Source organism: Somniosus microcephalus, chromosome 13 (assembly GCF_052327205.1).
Source record: "Somniosus microcephalus isolate GS21.2 chromosome 13, FLI_Smic_1.0, whole genome shotgun sequence".
NCBI classification, from domain to species: domain Eukaryota; kingdom Metazoa; phylum Chordata; class Chondrichthyes; order Squaliformes; family Somniosidae; genus Somniosus; species Somniosus microcephalus.
Window position 1 is genome coordinate 110741581 of NC_140999.1, and position 18794 is coordinate 110760374.

At 43.5% G+C, this 18794-nt stretch overlaps 1 protein-coding gene across 4 annotated transcripts in view; it reads left to right on the plus strand.

Annotated features, from left to right (window-relative positions):
- Positions 1-13125, plus strand: part of LOC147108540 (engulfment and cell motility protein 2) — a 166883-nt gene extending 153758 nt beyond the window's left edge. For all 4 annotated transcript variants that reach the window (XM_086005207.1, XM_086005209.1, XM_086005208.1 and 1 more), the window contains one exon: positions 9691-13125. In XM_086005207.1, the coding sequence (XP_085861333.1) occupies positions 9691-9891 (201 nt within the window). In that variant the 3' untranslated portion in view covers positions 9892-13125. The remainder of the gene's footprint in view (positions 1-9690) is intronic.
- Positions 13126-18794: the final 5669 nt, after the last annotated feature.

An 18794-nucleotide genomic window follows, 5' to 3' on the forward strand; every position in this document is an offset into this window, starting at 1 on the left:
GCCCCCGATTTCTAGAGTTCCCCACGAGGGGAACCATCCTCTCTGCATCTACCTTGTCGAGCCCCCTCAGTATCTTGTATGTTTCAATAAGATCACCTCTCATTCTCCTAAATTCTAATGAGTATAGGCCCAACCTGCTCAACGTTTCGTCATAACCCCCTCATCTCAGAAATCAACCGTGTGAATCGTCTCTGAACTGCCTCCAATGCAAGTATATCCTTCCTTAAATAAGGAGACCAAAATTGTACGCAGTACTCAAGGTGTGGTCTCACCCATGCCCTGTACAGTTGTAGCAGGACTTCTCTGCTTTTATACTCCAACCCCCTTGCAATAAAGGCCAACATTCCATTTGCCTTTTTGATTGCTTGCTGTACCTACATGCTAACTTTTTGGGTTTCATGCACAAGGAACCCCAGGTCCCTATGAACTGTAGCATTTTGTAATCTCTCTCCATTTAAATAATTTGCTTTTTTATTTTTCCTGCCAAATGATGTACAAAGGGACCTGGGTGTCCTTGTAACCAGTCACTGAAAGCAAACATGCAAGTGCAGCAAGCAGTTAGGAAGACAAATGGTATGTTGGCCTTCATTGCAAGAGGATTTGAGTACAGGAGCAAGGATGTCTTACTACAGTTATATAGGGCCTTGGTGAGAACACACCTGGTGTACTGTGTGCAGTTTTGGTCTCCTTACCTAAGAGAGGACATACTTGCCGTAGAGGGAGTGCAGCGAAGGTTCACCAGACTGATTCCTGGAATGGCAGGACTGTCTTAAGAGGCGAGATTGGGTCAACTAGGCCTGTATTCACTAGAGTTTAGAAGAATGAGAGGGGATCTCATTGAAACGTATAAAATTCTGACATGGCTAGACAGACTGGATGCAGGGAAGATGTTTCCCCTGGCTGGGGGGGCGAGAACGAGGGGTCACAGTCTCAGGATATGGGGTAGGACATTTAGGACTGAGATGAGAAATTTCTTCACTCAGAGGGTGGTGAACCTGTGGAATTCTCTACCACAGAAGGCTGTGGAGGCCAAGTCACTGAATATATTTAAGAAGGAGATAGATAGATTTCTAGATACAAAAGGCATCAAGGGGTATGGGGAGAGAGCGGGAATATGGTATTGAGATAGAGGATCAGCCATGATCATATTCCTGGCCTACTCCTCCTATGTTTCTATGTTTTTCTATGAAAGGCTCTATATAAATTCAAGTCTTTTTTTCTTTCTTATTTGTACGCAAGTAATTACCTCAGTATTAATGATTCCCCATTTAAAGCTATGAAGGTAAACTTGATTAAGACATGGTCTGCAAAAATATTGGCAAAGCAGATGAAGTATGTTGCAGAACACAACCATTCCTGTTGAGTAGGAGAATTGCCAGAGCAACTCCGTGCAGAGCGATAAAAACTGCAAATGCTGGAAACTCACAGCAGGTCCATCAGCATCTGAAAAGATAGGTTCATGTTTTGGGTACAGAGCACTTGTTTGAAAACTGAAAAAGAGAGACAGGTGAGCCCCAATTCAGGACTGATCAATACAAAGGACAGATGAAACTGCTATTTATTTGAGCTTTCACTTAGCATTTTTATCTTGAGCTGTGGTAAAAAGACAGCTTCTTTAAAAAGGCTAAGTCACCTCTAAACTGGAACCTGCACCTTCTGTATGCTGTGGATGGGGTAGCAGCAACTAATCTAACAACTGCCCTTCAGATAAGGTATCTCAATCTCTCTTGTCCACTCTGAGGCAGTATATACAACTTGCTAAGAAGGGTTCTGAAGAAGGGTTTTGACCTGAAACGTTAACTCTGTTTCTCTCTTCACGGATGTTGCCTGGCCTGCTGAGTTTTTCCAGCTTTTTCTGTTATTTCAGATTTCCAGCATCCGCAGTATTTTGCTATCATATGCAACTCGCTGTTGGGCTTAAACTACGTTTCAGAAAGAATTTGATAAGTTACCACATAGACGTGAAAATGAAGGAACATGATATTAAAGAGATGGATAGAGGGAAGGCTAGGAGACTGAAAACAGATGACCAGGGTAAATGATGTTTTACAGATTGTGGATAGTGGTGTGCTTCTTTGTTTTAATTTTTGTACATAAATTATTTGGACATGGGCGCAAGAGGGATGATGAAATTTGCAGATTATACCAAATTAGGAGGCATGGGAAATTATTAGCAAGAATGTAGGAATTAGACCAAAAGGGAAGCTAAGTGGCAAATGCAGTTACAGTGCAGAGAAATGTGAAGTAGTACATGTAGGAGGAAAGCCTGACTGAGATGACCTTTTAGGAAGGAACGGGGCGGGGTGAGGCCATTCAGCCTCTTAAGCTGAAAGGGGTCAAATTAAAAAAACAGAACCTCAAGGGTAATAATCTCTGGGTTATTACCTGAGCCACGAGCGAATATGGCTAGGATAAATAAAATTAAAGAGTTAAATGTGTGGCTCAAAGACTGGTGTGGGAAAAATGGGTTTTGCTTCTTGGGACACTGGGACAGGAGGGAGCTGTTCCGTTGGGACGGACTCCACTTGGCCAGTGCTGGGACTAGAGTCCTGGCGAATCATATAACTAGGGCTGTAGAGAGGGCTTTAAACTAATTAGTGGGGGGGAGGTTTCTAGAGAGCAAATAATAGAAATGACAACAGAGAAGGTCATAGACTTAGGTAGCAGTGGGGGAATTAAAAAACAGAATGTGTCAGGAAGGGACAGAAGGTATGGAGTAAAAAGTAAAGTACTAAAAAGGGAAAAAACAGGAACTAAGTGTTACAAAACATTTGAAAGTTCTTTATCTGAATGCACGTAGCATTCGTAACAAAATGAATGAGTTAACGGCACAAATAACGACATATGGGTATGATCTTGTGGCCATTACAGAAACATGGCTGCAGGGTGACCATGACTGGGAATTAAACATACCAGGTTATTTAACAATCAGGAATGACAGGCAGGAAGGGAGAGGAGGTGGGGTGGCTATGTTAATAAAGGAAGGAATCACTATAATACAGAGAAATGATATTGGGTCAAAGGAGCAGGATAGTGAAACAGTTTGGGTGGAGATAAGGAATAATAAGGGGAAAAAAACCGTAGTGGGTGTAGTCTATAGGCCTCCGAACAGTTGCAACTCTGTTGGACGGAGTATTAATCAGGAAATAGTTGAGGCTTGTAATAAGGGAACAGCTATAATTATGGGGGATTTTAATTATCATATTAACTGGACAAATCAAATTGGGCAGAGCAGCCTTGAGGATGAGTTCATTGAGTGTATTAGGGATGGGTTTCTTGAGCAGTATGTAACTGAACCGACCAGGGGGCAAGCAACCTTAGATTTGGTCCTGTGCAATGAGACAGGATTAATTAAAAATGTCCTAGTAAAGGATCCCCTTGGAATGAGTGACCATAACATGGTTGAGTTCCATATTCAAGTAAAGGGTGAGAAGGTTGGATCTCAAACAAGCGTGCTGAGCTTGAATAAAGGAGACTATGAAGGTATGAGAGCGGAATTGATTAGAGTGGACTGGGAAAATAGATTAAAGGGTAAGACGGTACATGATCAGTGGTGTACATTTAAGGAGTTATTTTACAACTTCCAAAAAATATATATTCCACTGAGGGAAAAAAGGGTGTAAAAGAAAAGATAGCCATCCGTGGCTAAGTAAAGTAATTAAGGATAGTATCCGACTAAAAACAAGGGCATATAAGGTAGCCAAATCTAGTGGGAGGATGGAAGATTGGGAAGTCTTTAAAAGACAGCAAAAAATAACTAAAAGATTGATTAAGAAAGGGAAGATAGATTATGAAAGTAAATTAGCAAAAAATATAAAAACGGATAGCAAAAGTTTCTATAGTTATATAAAAAGAAAAAGGGTGGCTAAAGTAAATGTTGGTCCCTTAGAGGATGAGACTGGGAAATTAATGGTGGGAAACATGGAGATGGCAAAAACACTGAACAATTATTTTGTATCAGTCTTTACAGTAGAGGACACTAAGAATATCCCAACACTGGACAAACAGGGGGCTCTAGGGGGGGAGGAACTAAATACGATTAAAATCACTAAGGAAGTGGTACTTGGTAATATAATGGGACTCAAGGCGGATAAATCCCCTGGACCTGATGGCTTGCATCCTAGGGTCTTGAGGGAAGTAGCGGTAGGGATTGTGGATGCATTGGTAATAATTTTCCAAAACTCACTGGACTCAGCAAAGGTCCCGGCAGATTGGAAAACTGCTAATGTAACACCCTTATTTAAAAAGGGTAGTAGGCAGAAGGCTGGAAACTATAGACCTGTTAGCCTAACATCTATGGTTGGTAAAATGTTAGAGTCCATTATTAAGGAGACTGTAACGGGACATTTGGATAAACATAATTTAATAGGACAAACTCAGCATGGTTTCATGAAGGGGAAGTCATGTTTGACAAATTTGCTGGAGTTTTTTGAGGAAGTAACATACAGGGTGGATAAAGGGGAACCAGTGGACGTAGTGTATTTAGACTTCCAAAAGGCATTTGACAAGGTGCCACACAAGATTATTGCTCAAGATAAAAAATCACGGGATTGGGGGTAATATTCTGGCGTGGGTGGAGGATTGGCTCTCTAACAGAAAGCAGAGAGTTGGGATAAATGGTTCGTTCTCAGATTGGCAACCAGTAACTAGTGGTGTTCCGCAGGGGTCGGTGCTGGGTCCCCAACTCTTTACAATCTATATTAACGATTTGGAGGAGGGGACTGAGTGTAACATATCAAAGTTTGCAGATGATACAAAGATGGGACGGAAAGTAGTGAGTGAGGAGGACATAAAAAACCGGCAAAGGGACATAGACAGGCTAAGTAAGTGGGCAGAGATTTGGCAGATGGAATACAATACTGGAAAGTGTGAGGTTATGCACTTTGGCAGGAAAAATCATAGAGCAAGTTATTATCTTAATGGCAAGAAACTGGAAAGTACTGTAGTACAAAGGGATCTGGGGTTCCTGGTGCACAAAACTCAAAAAGTTAGTATGCAGGTGCAGCAAGTGATCAAGAAGGCCAATGGAATGTTGGCTTTTATTGCTAGGGGGATGGAATATAAAAACAGGGAGGTATTGCTGCAGTTGGAATACTGCATACAGTTTTGGTGTCCATACTTAAGAAAAGACATACTTGCTCTCGAGTCAGTACAAAGAAGATTCACTCGGTTAATCCCGGGGATGAGGGGGTGGTCATATGAGGAGAGGTTGAGTAGATTGGGACTCTACTCATTGGAGTTCAGAAGAATGAGAGGCGATCTTATTGAAACATATAAGATTGTGAAGGGGCTTGATCGGGTGGATGCGGTGAGGATGTTCCCAATGATGGGTGAAACTAGAACTAGGGGGCATAATCTTAAAATAAGGGGCTGCTCTTTCAAAACTGAGATGAGGAGAAACCTCTTCACTCAGAGGATGGTAGGTTTGTGGAATTTGCTGCCCCAGAAAGCTGTGGAAGCTACATCATTAAATAAATTTAAAACCGAAATAGATAGTTTCCTAGAAGTAAAGGGAATTAAGGGTTACGGGGAGCGGGCAGGAAATTGGACACGAGTCTAGGTTCGGAATGGTCATGGCCCTGTGGGTAGTGGAGTGGGCCCAGGGGCTGTGTAGCCTGGTTCTGCTCCTACTGTGTTCTAATTCTGTGTTAGATTTCAGGAGATGGTTTTATTCCTGTTCCTGGCTGGGGTGGAGATCGCCTTTACAGAAGGTAAGTACTGTAGAAAATATAGGGACGGAGTGATCTCCTGGAAGAATTTCGATCGCCTGGATGGGTCGGAGAGGAGTTGCCCAGATTTTTTTCTCCCAAATTGGCCATTGGGTCTTTATCTGGTTTTTTGCCTCTCCCGGGAGATCACATGGGTTCGGGTGGATGCAGAGTGATAGAAGATTTGAGGTTAGGATCAGATCAGCCATGATCTTATTGAATGGTGGAGCGGGCTCGAGGGGCCGATTGGCCTACTCCTGCTCTTATTTCTTATGTTCTTATGTTTAAGCCTGCTCCGTCATTCAGTTAGATCATGGCTGATTTGTATCTTAACTCCATTGACCCACCTTGGTTCCATACCCTTGCCTAACAAAAATCTATCAATCTCAGTTTTGAAATTTTCAATTGAACCCCAGCCTCAGCAGCCTTTTGACAGAGAGTTTGAGATTTCCACTACCCTTTGTGTGGAAAAAGTCCTTCCTAACATCACCCCTGAAAGACCTAACTCTAATTTTAAGGTTATGTCACCTTGTTCTGGACTGCCCCACCAGAGAAAATAGTTTCTCTCTGCCCTATAACATCCTTTAATCCTCTTAAACACCTCAATTAGATCACCCCTTAATCTTCTATACTCCAGCAAATACAAGCCAAATATATGCAACCTGTTCTCATAATTTAACCCTTTTAGCCCCGGTATCATTCTAGTGAATCTGCGACGCACTCTCTCCAAGGCCAGTATATCCTTCTTGAGGTGCGGGGCCCAGAACTGAACGCAGTACTCCAGATGCGGTCTAACCAGAGCTTTGTACAACTGTATCATAACTTTGACCCCTTTGTATTCCAGCCCCCTTGAGAAAAAGGCCAACATTTTTTGGCCTTTTTAAATATTTGTTGTACCTATCCACTAGTTTTTAGTGATTTCTGTACATGGACCTGAAATGTCTCTGCTTCTCCACAGTTCCTAGTTTCTTACTATTTAGAAAATACTCTGATCTATCTATCTTGGGTACAAAGTGGATGACCTCACACTCCCCCAACCTTTGTATAAAATTCAACACTTTTCACCTCTTTCCAACTCTTCTGTCCATGAGCTATTAAATCCATTAACTGCTGCTTTGTACTAGTGGGCATTATATTTGAGCTTTGCCTATTCTCCTCATTCTCCCGACCTTGCTGATTTAGATTTACGACCTTGGAGAATGTTGAAGGGATGGAGAGGCAGAAAACAGTGACTGTGCAAGACTCCGTGAAAAGTGAGGAAAGAACATAACATAAGAAATAGGAGCAGGAGCCATTTGGCTCTTCGAGCCTGCTCTGCCATTCAATAGGATCATGGCTGATCTTCTACCTCATCTCCACTTTCCTGCACGATCCCCATATCCCTTGATTCCCTTAATATTCAAAAATCTATTGATCTCTGTCTTGAATATACTCGACGACTGAGCCTCCACAGCCCTCCTGGGGTAGAGAATTCCAAAGATTCGCCACCCTCTGAGTGAAGAAATTTCTCCTCATCTCAGTCCTAAATGGCCAATCCCTTATTCTGAGACTGTGACCCCTGGTTCTAGACTCCCCAGCCAGGGGAAACATCCTCCCTGCATCTACCCTGTCAAGCCCTGTAAGAATTTTGTATGGTTTCAATGAGATCACCTCTCATTCTTCTAAACTCTGGAGAATATAGGCCTAGTCTACTCAATCTCCCCTCAAAGGACAATCCCCCTATCCCAGGAATCAATCTGGGGAACCTTCATTGCACTCCCTCTATGGCAAGTATATCCTTCCTTAGATAAGGAGACCAAAACTGTACACAATACTCCAGGTGTGGTCTCACCAGGGCCCTATATAGTTGCAGTAAGATGTCTTTAATCTTCTAGATTAGGAGTTTGGAAGACAGAATAACAAAAATAATGAAAGCTGGACTATTGCCAATGTGATTATGGACCAGTTAAATGCTAAGTACGATAATTGTCATCAATTACTGGTTAAACAGATGGTGCAATGAGAATGAAATAGAACCCCTGCAGTTCATATTGAGCTAAGTTAGTACATGATAAAGTTGTGTTGGGAAGCCGGAACTTTGAGAAAGAAAAGAAAAACTTCAATTTATTTAGGGGTCATAATTTTGAAGTTTGCAGATGACACAAAGCTTGGAAATGTAGTAAACCGTGAGGAGGATAGTGGCAGACTTCAGGAGGGCATAGGCAGACTGGTGAAATGGGCAGACACGTGGCAGATGAAATTTAATGCAGAGAAGTGTGAAGTGATGCATTTTGGAAGGAAAAAAGATGAGAAGCAATATAAACTAAATGGTACAATTTTAAAGGGGGTGCAGAAACAGAGAGACCTTGGGTTTCACATACGCAAATCTTTGAAGGTGGCAGGACAAGTCGACAAAGATGTTTTTTTTAATGCATACAGGATCCTTGGCTTTATAAATAGAGGCATAGAGTATAAAAGCAAGGAAATTATGCTAAACCTTTATAAATCACCTTGGCTAAGGTATTGTGACCAATTCTGGGCACCACACTTTAGAAAGGCCGTCAGGGCCTTGGAGAGGGTTCAGAGAAGATTTACTAGAATGATACCAGGGATAAGGGGTTTCAGTTATCTGGAGAGATTAGAGAAGCTGGGATTGTTCTCCTTGGAGTAGGGAAAGTCCAGAGGAAATTTAATAGAGGCATTCAAAAATATGAGGGGATTGAATAGAATAGAGTAGAAACTGTTTCCACTGGCAGAAGGGTTGGTAACCAGAGGACACAGATTGTGGGGAGGAACACTCATTGAAGAGGTGATCAGGATGATGTGGCAAAGTCCTCTGTTGACCAGAAGAGAAGATTATAGGGCTTATTCTATGAAAGCACCCTACAGGTGGGGACTTACAACCACTGGCCACACATATTGGGGAACTGTGGCCTTGCTGCCCGTGATCTTCCATCCCTTAAAAATTAATGGGATGAAAATCCTGGGCAGGGCGCCCATTATTTCCACATATGCATGGCTGGTGGATGAGGCTCCCACTGGTAGTGCTCATTTGTAAATTCTGCCCCTATAAACCAAGTGAGCACAAACCTAAATGCAAATTTAAAAAGCTAAATACTGAGGGAGATTGCAGACAGTACTGTGAATTCAGACTCCTTTAGAAAAACAAATGGTCAGAATCCTGATTCAACAAGGATATACAGACTTTGCATCAAGGCTGAAGGGAGATCAAATTAACCTGAGCAAGTACAGCAATGAGACGATTGGAGAAAGCTTGATTTTCTGGTATCTCCTTGCAATCTTCGACGTTAATATCTTCTGCGGAATGTAACCTATCTGAGTTGAATAATGTGCATCATACTGAAAGAAAAAGACTTGGATCTATATAGCGCCTTTCACGACTGCCGGACACCCCAAAGCGCTTTACAGCCAATTAAGTACTTTTGAAGTGTAGTCACCGATGTGATGTAGGAAATGTGGCAGCCAATTTGCACACAGCAAGATCCCACAAATAGCCCTGAAGAAATGACCAGATAATCTGTTTGTGATGTTGGTTGAGGGATAAATATTGGCCAGGGCGCCAGGGAGAACTCCCCTGCTCTCCTTCGAAATAGTGCCATGGGATCTTTTACATCCTCGGTTTAACCTCTTATCCGAAGGACGGCACCTCCAACAATGCAGCACTCACTCAGTACTACACTGAAGTGTTAGTCTGGATTTTGTGCCCAGGTCCCTCGATTGGGAACGTTGAGTTATTATCCTGGAAGTTCTACCTAATTACTTTTTCTGGGGGGAGAGGTGGAGTGGTGAAGAAAGATTTCAGGGAAGAATTTCAAGAGTTTCTTCCCCGGAGTCTTTGCCCACACATGACTCCTTGGGAAGAGACCATGATAACACAAGCTGTACGCGATCCATTGGCAGGAAGGGGATCACTGTCTCAAAACTGCCTCCTCTTGTTCCTATCTTTCCAAATTCCTTAACATTCCATTTGTGTTCCCTGCAGTACTGTATCTGGACTGATGGACTCAATGCCCTGCTGGGGAAAGAGATGACCAGTGAACTGACCAAGAATGACCTGGATACCCTGCTGAGTATGGAAATGAAACTCCGCCTGTTGGACCTGGAGAACATCCAGATCCCAGAGGCGCCGCCTCCCATTCCCAAAGAGCCCAGCAGCTACGACTTTGTGTATCATTATGGCTGAACAGCAGGATGACCAGCACCTTGCAAGCACAAAAAACAATTTCAAGAAAAGACACAGAAACACCCAGTGAGCAAAGATAACACCCTGTTTGACCAGCTGTTGGAGAGACATGACTCCGTTGAGAAGCATGTAAAGCGCTGTCAGCTGCGGAAAGGCAGCGTTACAAGGAGCAAAGGGCCAAACGTGCTGTGTTTCTACTCTGTTCTGGGGGGTCTTGGACAGAACCCTGGGTCCTTTAGAAAGAATTCTGTATTTAATATTTTAGACAGGTTTAAAAATTTGGTGGATAATGTGATTTGGTACAGTGAAGTTTGTATGATGGGTAATTTATTAGTGTTCTATTAGACCAACCTGCTTATGTAGATTTTTCGCTGTATGCTGACAATCTGCCATCAAAAATATTATTCGACTCGGTTGTTCCATTATGGGACAATGGATTGTGTTTGTATAATCTATCTATGCTGTATATATAGCACTTGTGAATGTCCCAGAACATATATACAAGGAGTCTCCTGCAATTTCTGTTACTTGGGAGTGTCTTCGGGGCTGTCACCCAGGGATACTCGCTACTGTGTTTTTTGAAGGCTCTAGTTTTGAGCAGTGACATGCTTGAGGGAAATCTACCAACTTTATTCTTTCTTTAATCACAGTTTCTTCTCTCTCCCCTGAATCCCTGCTCCAGAGCTTGCAAGTTGTGAAGTGAGGTGCAGAGACACCTGGAGTGCAGGTCTGCAGATGAGGGGGGGGCGGGGTGGACCATAAGTTGCCATTGACCTGTTGTTATGAATACCACTCCTGCAATCCAATGCCATTGATAAACTGCTCAAGCTTCACTTCACCTTTTGAGATTTATGATATCGCTAGATTACAGCCTTGTAACTTATTCCAATTATCCCATGACTAATGTGGATAGCCCAGGCGAACATATCAGAATGGTGCTGGGGATGGTCATGACTATTCCACAGCACTAGGCCCCTTTAAGACTGCTGGAGCTCTGAAAAGAGGCTCAGTCTCCTTGCTGTTTCCCAGCTTTGCACCAACCTTTGATTTTGATTTGGGACCTTGACACGGACATTGAACTGAACAGGTACTTGAATGGGTTAGATTATAGATACTGAATTGAAAGGTACTCCATTGATCTTGGTAAGAACAGGTACATGAATGGACTAGATTACAGATGCTGGATTCAAAGGGTACTTGAATAGTGTTGGCAAGGACACCGATTTAAACAGATACTCAAATCAACTGGATTATAAATACTGAATTAAACGGGTCACTGTGTCAATGAAGACTGACTCTGCTTTTGAGCCATGTTATTAGAAGGCTCCAATATTGCTGTATCTAAGTTATCCATTAATATGTTGTTACAGATACAGAGGAATGTCTGTAACTTATAAGTACTATATTAATCTTCAGGTAATATTATCAGCGTAGGGGGGTTACCATCCTGTCACTAGCAAACCTGTATTTTATTGAGTGACCAAAAAAAGGGTTATTTCCAAACTGGGAGCCATGTTGTTGTCAGTCTCTTAGCTGAAATACTGACTTAAGTCAGATTTTAAATGGGTGACTGTATTCAACTCCATTTAATTATAGGATGCCAGAAGCCAAATTAGCTGGAGCGAATGTGATGGCACAATTTGGATCCACTTCAAAACTTTGTACTGTTGCCTCATGCTGGCTGGTTTTTACTTTGTGGTGGTAATTGACTCTTTAAAGGGAAACCACAATGAGCTATAAGGTATCTCCAGCGACGCACACCATAACGTCTCATCCATGATTGTCTAAGTATGAGAATATGGTGCTTCAGATTTAGTGTCTTTGTTGATCTGAGGTTAGGCAGTGGGCACCTTCTCTTTTTTCTAAAAGAATAAGCAGTTTTAACGGCAGTTTACACCTGACACGCGAGGCATTTTATTGAGAAAAATGTATTTATATTTACAATGATAGGATAGTTTGGGACTGAGTCAGAAGCTTCAGAATACAACATTTATACTTGCTCAACATTCATACATGCTGCGTTAATGTGTTAATGTCACCCAATTGAGTAAGAGCAGGGCAGGAGGCAGTGTCGCCCATCAAACTAAGCAAGGAACTGCAACCCTATCCCAGACTATTTAAATGAAACACAAGGAAGAGGCTTCCATATATTCAAATACAGGAAATTGTGCCTTTTAAGCAATTGAACTATAAAATGGATTGAATTTTAATGAGTTACCATTGTTACACTGTTCCTATTGAAAGAAGTCGTTTTGACACAGGAGCATTGGATGTACATACCACATGCTGATTGGATCATTCTTGCCCCCAAAATAACTTAAATTTTAAAACAATTGATTCTGGTACAGTAAATATGGCTGAATGACAATCTGCAAGACCTAATCTTCTAATAAACATAATCAATATTGTTAAAGGGGAAGCGATGAAAGCGAAATCTGCAAATACTAAAAATAAGAAAAATGCTGGAAATCCAGTGCAAAATTCTTTCAGTTTGAAAACACTGCATTCTTCATGTCTCGATCAAATATGCATTGGATGGACCAAAACAATGCTCTCTCTACACCTATCCCCCAACCAAGCAGTGTGTGCTTTACCCTGGCAGGGCAAGTATAAGAATGAATTGTACTTACCCCAACGTCCGGCCATTATTGTGAGGCTAAGTACGAGTTGTTCCCAGTACTTGCTTTTAAAGAAACAGGCCACCATTTAAAAAAATGCTTGCTACTTTCTCCCCTCACAAGCCCTGCTCTCTCCAGCTGTGGTACCACTCCTGTTAATCCATTGAGGGCTGGCTGAGTACACCCGTGCAGTCCAAGACTTTTTGAGCTAATAGGAAGGCTGTGCGGCACACTCGAGATCCCCTCTGATAAGGTGGGAAGCCTGAAGAGACCGCTGTAAAGATCCTGCTAAATAATGGAGGTGATCTCCTTGGGGTGGCGGTGAGCATCGTTTTCTAAATTAAGCTCAACTTTACCCGGAAGGTCGCGGTCAAAGAGCTCCCAGAATTTTTAACTCTAAATTTATTGAAGCAAAAACATTTAACAATTTATTGTGATCCTTCCATTGTAACAATCCCAGATGAGTGATCTCTACTGTGATTTATGTGTGAAGCTATTTTTAATGTAATTTGGGAGAATATTTGTCTATGGTACTATTAATTGGTCAGTGTTATAATGGCTGTTGAGAAAAAAAAATGAAATGGAAACATTTACACAATAAACAATCCTGCTGTAATGAGTCTTCAATTTTGTACAGGAAACTGGGATAACTTGGTAACCCTGCAGTCTTTGTACTGGTGAACCAGTGATGTTGGGATACTAATGCAAGGGCTTATTGGCAAACATAGAAACATAGAAGATAGGAGCAGGAGTAGGCCATTCGGCCTCTCGAGCCTGCTCCGCCATTCAATGAGATCATGGCTGACCATCCAAATTCAGTACCCTGTCCCTGCCTTCTCTCCATATCCCTTGATCCCTTTAGCCTTAAGAAATATATCTAACACTTTCTTGAATATGTGAAAGTTGCATCAGTTCTGACTGTGCACTTGGTTCGGTCATCCTTTTCAGCTGAAACAGATTGGCTTGATGCCCAATGCCACCTTGGAAAGGGTGAACACTGAACTGTGCCATTCACTTAGTATGGGTATACAATCTGATCTGGACACTTTCAGTAGAACTATGTAATCCTGCTATTTAAGAAAGGAGGGAGAGAAAACGGGGAACTTACAGACCTGTTAGCCTCACATCAGTAGTTGGGAAAATGCTGGAATCTATTATAAAGGATGCAATAACTGGGCACTTAGAAACTAATAGTAAGATTGGGCAGAGTCAACATGGATTTATGAAAGGGAAATCCTGTTTGACAAACCTATTGGAGTTCTCTGAGGATGTAGTGGAGTAGACAAAGGGGAACCGGTAGATGTGTATCTGGATTTTCAGAAGGCCTTCGATAAGGTCCACGCAAGAAGTTGGTGAACAAAATTAGGGCACATGGAATTGGGGGTAATATACTAGCATGGATTGAGAATTGGTTAACAGACCGAAAACAAAGAGATGGGATAAACGGGACTTTTTCAGGATGGCGGGCTATGACTAGTGGGGTACCGGCTATTCACAATCTATATCAATGATTTGGATGAGGGGACTAAATGCAACATTTCCAAATTTGCTGATGATACAAAGCTAGGTGGCAGTGTCAGTTGCGAAGAGGATGTGAAGAGGCTTCAAGGGGATCTCGACAGGCTCAGTGAGTGGGTGAAAACATGGCAGATGAAATATAATGTGGATAAATGTGAAGTTATCCACTTTGGTAGAAAAAACAAAGGCAGAGTATTTCCTAAATGGTGAAAGATTGGGGAATGCAGATGCTCAGAGACCTGGGTGTCCTTGTACATGAGTCACTGAAAGTGAATGTGCAGGTGCAGCAAACCATTAGGAAGGCAAATGGTATGCTGGACTTCATTACAAGATGATTTGAGTACAGAACTAAAGAAGTCTTACTCCAATTATATAGGGCCTTGGTGAGACCACACCTGGAGTACTGTGTACAATTTTGGTCTCCTTACCTAAGGAAGGATATACTTGCCATAGAGGGAGTGCAACGAAGGTTCACGAGATTGATTCCTGGGATGACGGGACTGTCGTATGAGAAGAGATTGAGTAAACTAGGCCTGTATTCTCCTGAATTCAGAAGAATGAGAGGGGATCTCATTGAAGCATACAAAATTATTACAGGGCTTGATAGGGTGGATGCTGGGAGAATGTTTCCCTTGGCTGGGGAGTCTAGAACCAGGGGCCACAGCCTCAGGATAAAGGGTAGGCCATTCAGGACTGCGATGAGAAGAAATTTCTTCACACAGGGTGGTGAATCTTTGAAATTCTCTACCCCAGAGAGCTGTGGCGGCTCAGTCATTGGGTATATTCAGAACAGAAGTCGATAGATTTCTGACTAGTAAGGGCATTAAGGGATATGGCGATAGGGCCGGTGAATGGAGTTGAGGCAGAAGATCCACCATGATCTCATTGAATGGCGGGGCAGGCTTGAAGGGCCGAATGGCCTACTCCTGCTCCTATTTCTTATGTTCTTATCCATCTCAGGATCATTATTGATTTAAGCCCCTACCTCTCTGCCCCCTCCCATGCCCCTTCCATCTCCACTTTCACTAAAATCCTAACCCAGGCCATCATAGAAAAAAAGGAGCAGGAGCAGACCCTTTGAGCCTGCTCCACCATTCAATATGATCATGGCTGATCCTCAATACCATATTCCCGCTCTCTCCCCATACCCATTGATGCCTTTTGTGTCTAGAAATCTATCTCCTTAAATATATTCAGTGACTTGGCCTCCACAGCCTTCTGTGGTAGAGAATTCCACAAGTTCACCACCCTCTGAGTGAAGAAATTTCTCCTCATCTCAGTTTTAAATGTCCTACCCTGTATCCTGAGACTGTGACCCCTCGTTCTAGACCCCCCAGCCAGGGGAAACATCCTCCCTGCATGCAGTCTGTCTAGCCCTCTCAGAATTTTATACGGTTCAATGAGATCCCCTCTCATTCTTCTAAACTCTAGTGAATACAGGCCTAGTCAACCCAGGAATCAGTCTGGTGAACCTTCGCTGCACTCCCTCTATGGCAAGTATATCCTTTCTTAGGTAAGGAGGCCAAAACTGCACACACTACTCCAGGTGTGGTCTGTATAACTAGTAAGACACCCAGGTCCCTTTGTACATCAACATTTCCCAATCTATCACCATTTAAATAATACTCTGCGTTTGTTTTTCCTACCGAAGTGGATAACTTCACATTTATCCACGTTATACTGCATCTGCCATGTATTTGCCCACTCACTCAATTTGTCTAAATCGCCTTGAAGCCTCTTTGTGTCCTCACAGCGCCAGGGACCCGGGTTCGAATCCAGCCTCGGGCGACTGTGTGGAGTTTGCACATTCTCTCCGTGTTTGCGTGGGTTTCCTCCGGGTGCTCCGGTTTCCTCCCACAGTCCAAAGATGTGCAGGTTAGGTTGATTGGCTATGATAAATTGACCCTTAGTGTTAGGGGGATTAAATGCGTGGGGTTACAGGGATAGGGTGGGATATGTGTTGGTGTAGGGGTTACGGGGATCGGGTGGGATATGTGTCGGTGCAGGCTCGCTGGGCCAAAATGGTCTCTATCTGCACTGTGGGGTTTCTGTGATCCTCACAACTCAAAATCCCTTCTAGTTTCGTGTCAGCAAACTTGGAAGTATTACATTTGGTTCCCTCATCCAAAATATTGATGTATATTGTGAATAGCTGGGGCCCAAGCACTGATCCCTGTGGTACCCCACTAGTCACCGCCTGCCACCCCGAAAAAGATCCATTTATTCCTACTCTCTGTTTCCTGTCTGTTAACCAATTTTCAATCCATGCCAGTATATTACCCCCAATCCCATGTGCTTTAATTTTACACACTAACCTCTTATGTGGGACTTTATCAAAGGCCTTCTGAAAATCCAAATACACCACATCCACTGGTTCCCCCTTATCTATTCTACTAGTTACATCCTCAAAAAACTCCAGTAGGTTTGTCAAACACGATTTCCTTTTCATAAATCCATGTTGACTTTGCCTAATCCCATTGATATTTTCAAAATGTCCTGTTATCACATCCTTTAAAATCAACTCTAGCATTTTCCCTACTACTGATGTTAGGCTAACCGGTCTGTAGTTCCCTGTTTTCTCTCCCTTTTTTAAATAGTGGGGTTACATTTGCCACCCTCCAATCTGCAGGAACTGTTCCATAATCTATAGAATTTTGGAAGATGACAACCGATGCATCCACTATTTTCATAGCTACCTCTTTTAGTACTCTGGGATGTAAATTATCAGGCCCTGGGGATTTATTGGCTTTCAGTCCCATTCATTTCTCCAGCACTTTTTTTTACTAATTCTAATTTCCTTTAATTCCTCCTTCTCACTAGACCCTTGGTTCCCTAGCATTTCTGGGAAGTTATTTGTTTCCTCTTCCGTGAAGACAGAATCAACGTATTTGTTTAATTGCTCTATCATTTCCTTGTTCCCCATTATAAATTCTCCCGTAACTGCCTGTAAGGGACCTACATCATGTTTATCTCATTTGTTCTCCTTCCATTCCAAGTATTGACCTTGATTGGCAGCCCATTGTTCAATGCATAGTCTCCTCGCCTTTCACTCCCCCAATCGTGTAATATGCTTTTTCCAACTGTCTTTGTTCTGCCCGACTTCTCCTTTATTACATCAGCCAGCTAGTCAGTTAAGTCGCTAATCTAACTTTTAACCCCTTCAACTAGCATGGGGTATATTCTGCTCTGTAAATACAGATATAAGGGGCATAAAGTCTGCCCTCAATTTATATAGGTGCATTCAGCCTCCTATGTGTAGGTTTGACATACAAGATAAATATAGATGAGGAAGATCATCTTAGTTCATCCATGCAGAAAGCCTAAAAGTCTAATCATAGCATCCAAGTAGCTCTTGAATGAGCCTTAAGGTTTCAACGCCACATCTGTGACAGGTGAAATTTTTTGCCTGTTAGATTTATAACTCACTAGCTGGAGTGCCTGACGGTGCCGAGGGTTTTTTGAGGGCATGTTGTTGTGAAAAAAGTAGAAATAATTTTTATATATATATAAATGAGTTTGTCTGGCTGGGTGGGAAGGAGAGAGAGACTGTGGGGGGGGGGGTTGTGGAGAGAGGCCCGGGGATCGAGAGAGAGACGGGGGGAGAGAGCGACTGGGGGGGGGGGAGGAAAGGGGTGGGGGGGAAAAGAGACCTAGAACCCTGCTCACTTTTGGTCGGGCTCTCGGGGAAGGCGGGTCCTGCTCCGGAGCGTCGCAGCGGCTTTACCAAGATGGCGGCGATGGCTGCGCTCTGCTCCATCCCACCCGCCTTTACCAATATGGCGGTGATCGCGGGCCGCTGGTTTGAAATCGAGCCCAGCGGGACGGGCGGTGCCTAGCTCGGGCGTGGCTGGCGAGGAGAGGCCGAGGCTTCAAGGCCTGAGGCCTGCAGGCAGCTCATCCACCGCCGAGGGGGGGGAAGCCCGAGTCCCCGGCGCGCGGCCGGAAACAGAGCCGAGCCCCGGGACTGGGCCGAGAGGGGGGAAAGCCCGAGTCCCCGGCCCACAGCCGCAAACGGAGCTGAGCCCCGGGACCGGGCCGGGGGGGGGAAAGCCCAAGTCCCCGGCCCCGGCCGCCCATTGGGCCCGCCACACCGCGCACCATCGCTCATCCGCTCCGGCCGGGTGCCGCCGCTTGAGGAGTTAATGTCTGGAGGTTTGAATAAAGTTGAGAGGAGTGAGGAGGGAAGTCGTGTCTCTGCACTTTTGCTCAAGAATCCTGCTGAAACGCCGAGCGGGAGTGGGATACTATGCCGGAGCTGCAATGTGGGGGTTTGTTGTGCTGGTGCTGTCGGTATTAAAAAAATGGCGGTGACGTTTTGGGAGGCTGCAGGATTAGGCCCGCCCACACACGGAATGAAACGCCCCCCATGACGCACCGATTGGTCGACCATCAGGTCACTGAACTGTAGGATTGGTCAACCATCACGTCACTCAATGCTAATGAGCGGTAGGATTGGTCAATTGCTAATGAGTGGATTTTTGAACTTTTTTGTATACTGTCCGAACAATTTTTGTCTGACCAAAAAGTAAATACACCTATGACACTCCCCTGATCATCAGCTTTCTTTTGATATAACATATGTGTAGGTACGTTCTATAACGTTTGAGTGTATAGCGGACAGACACCACTATCCTTTTATATATATAGATAGATTTTGTATTGAAACAGCATGTAAGGTCATAGGCCTAGAAATTCAGTTAGGGGCGCCCAGCTCGCCTGGGCGCCGGAATTACCGCTACGCACGGAGCCACTTGCGCCAGCGGGAAA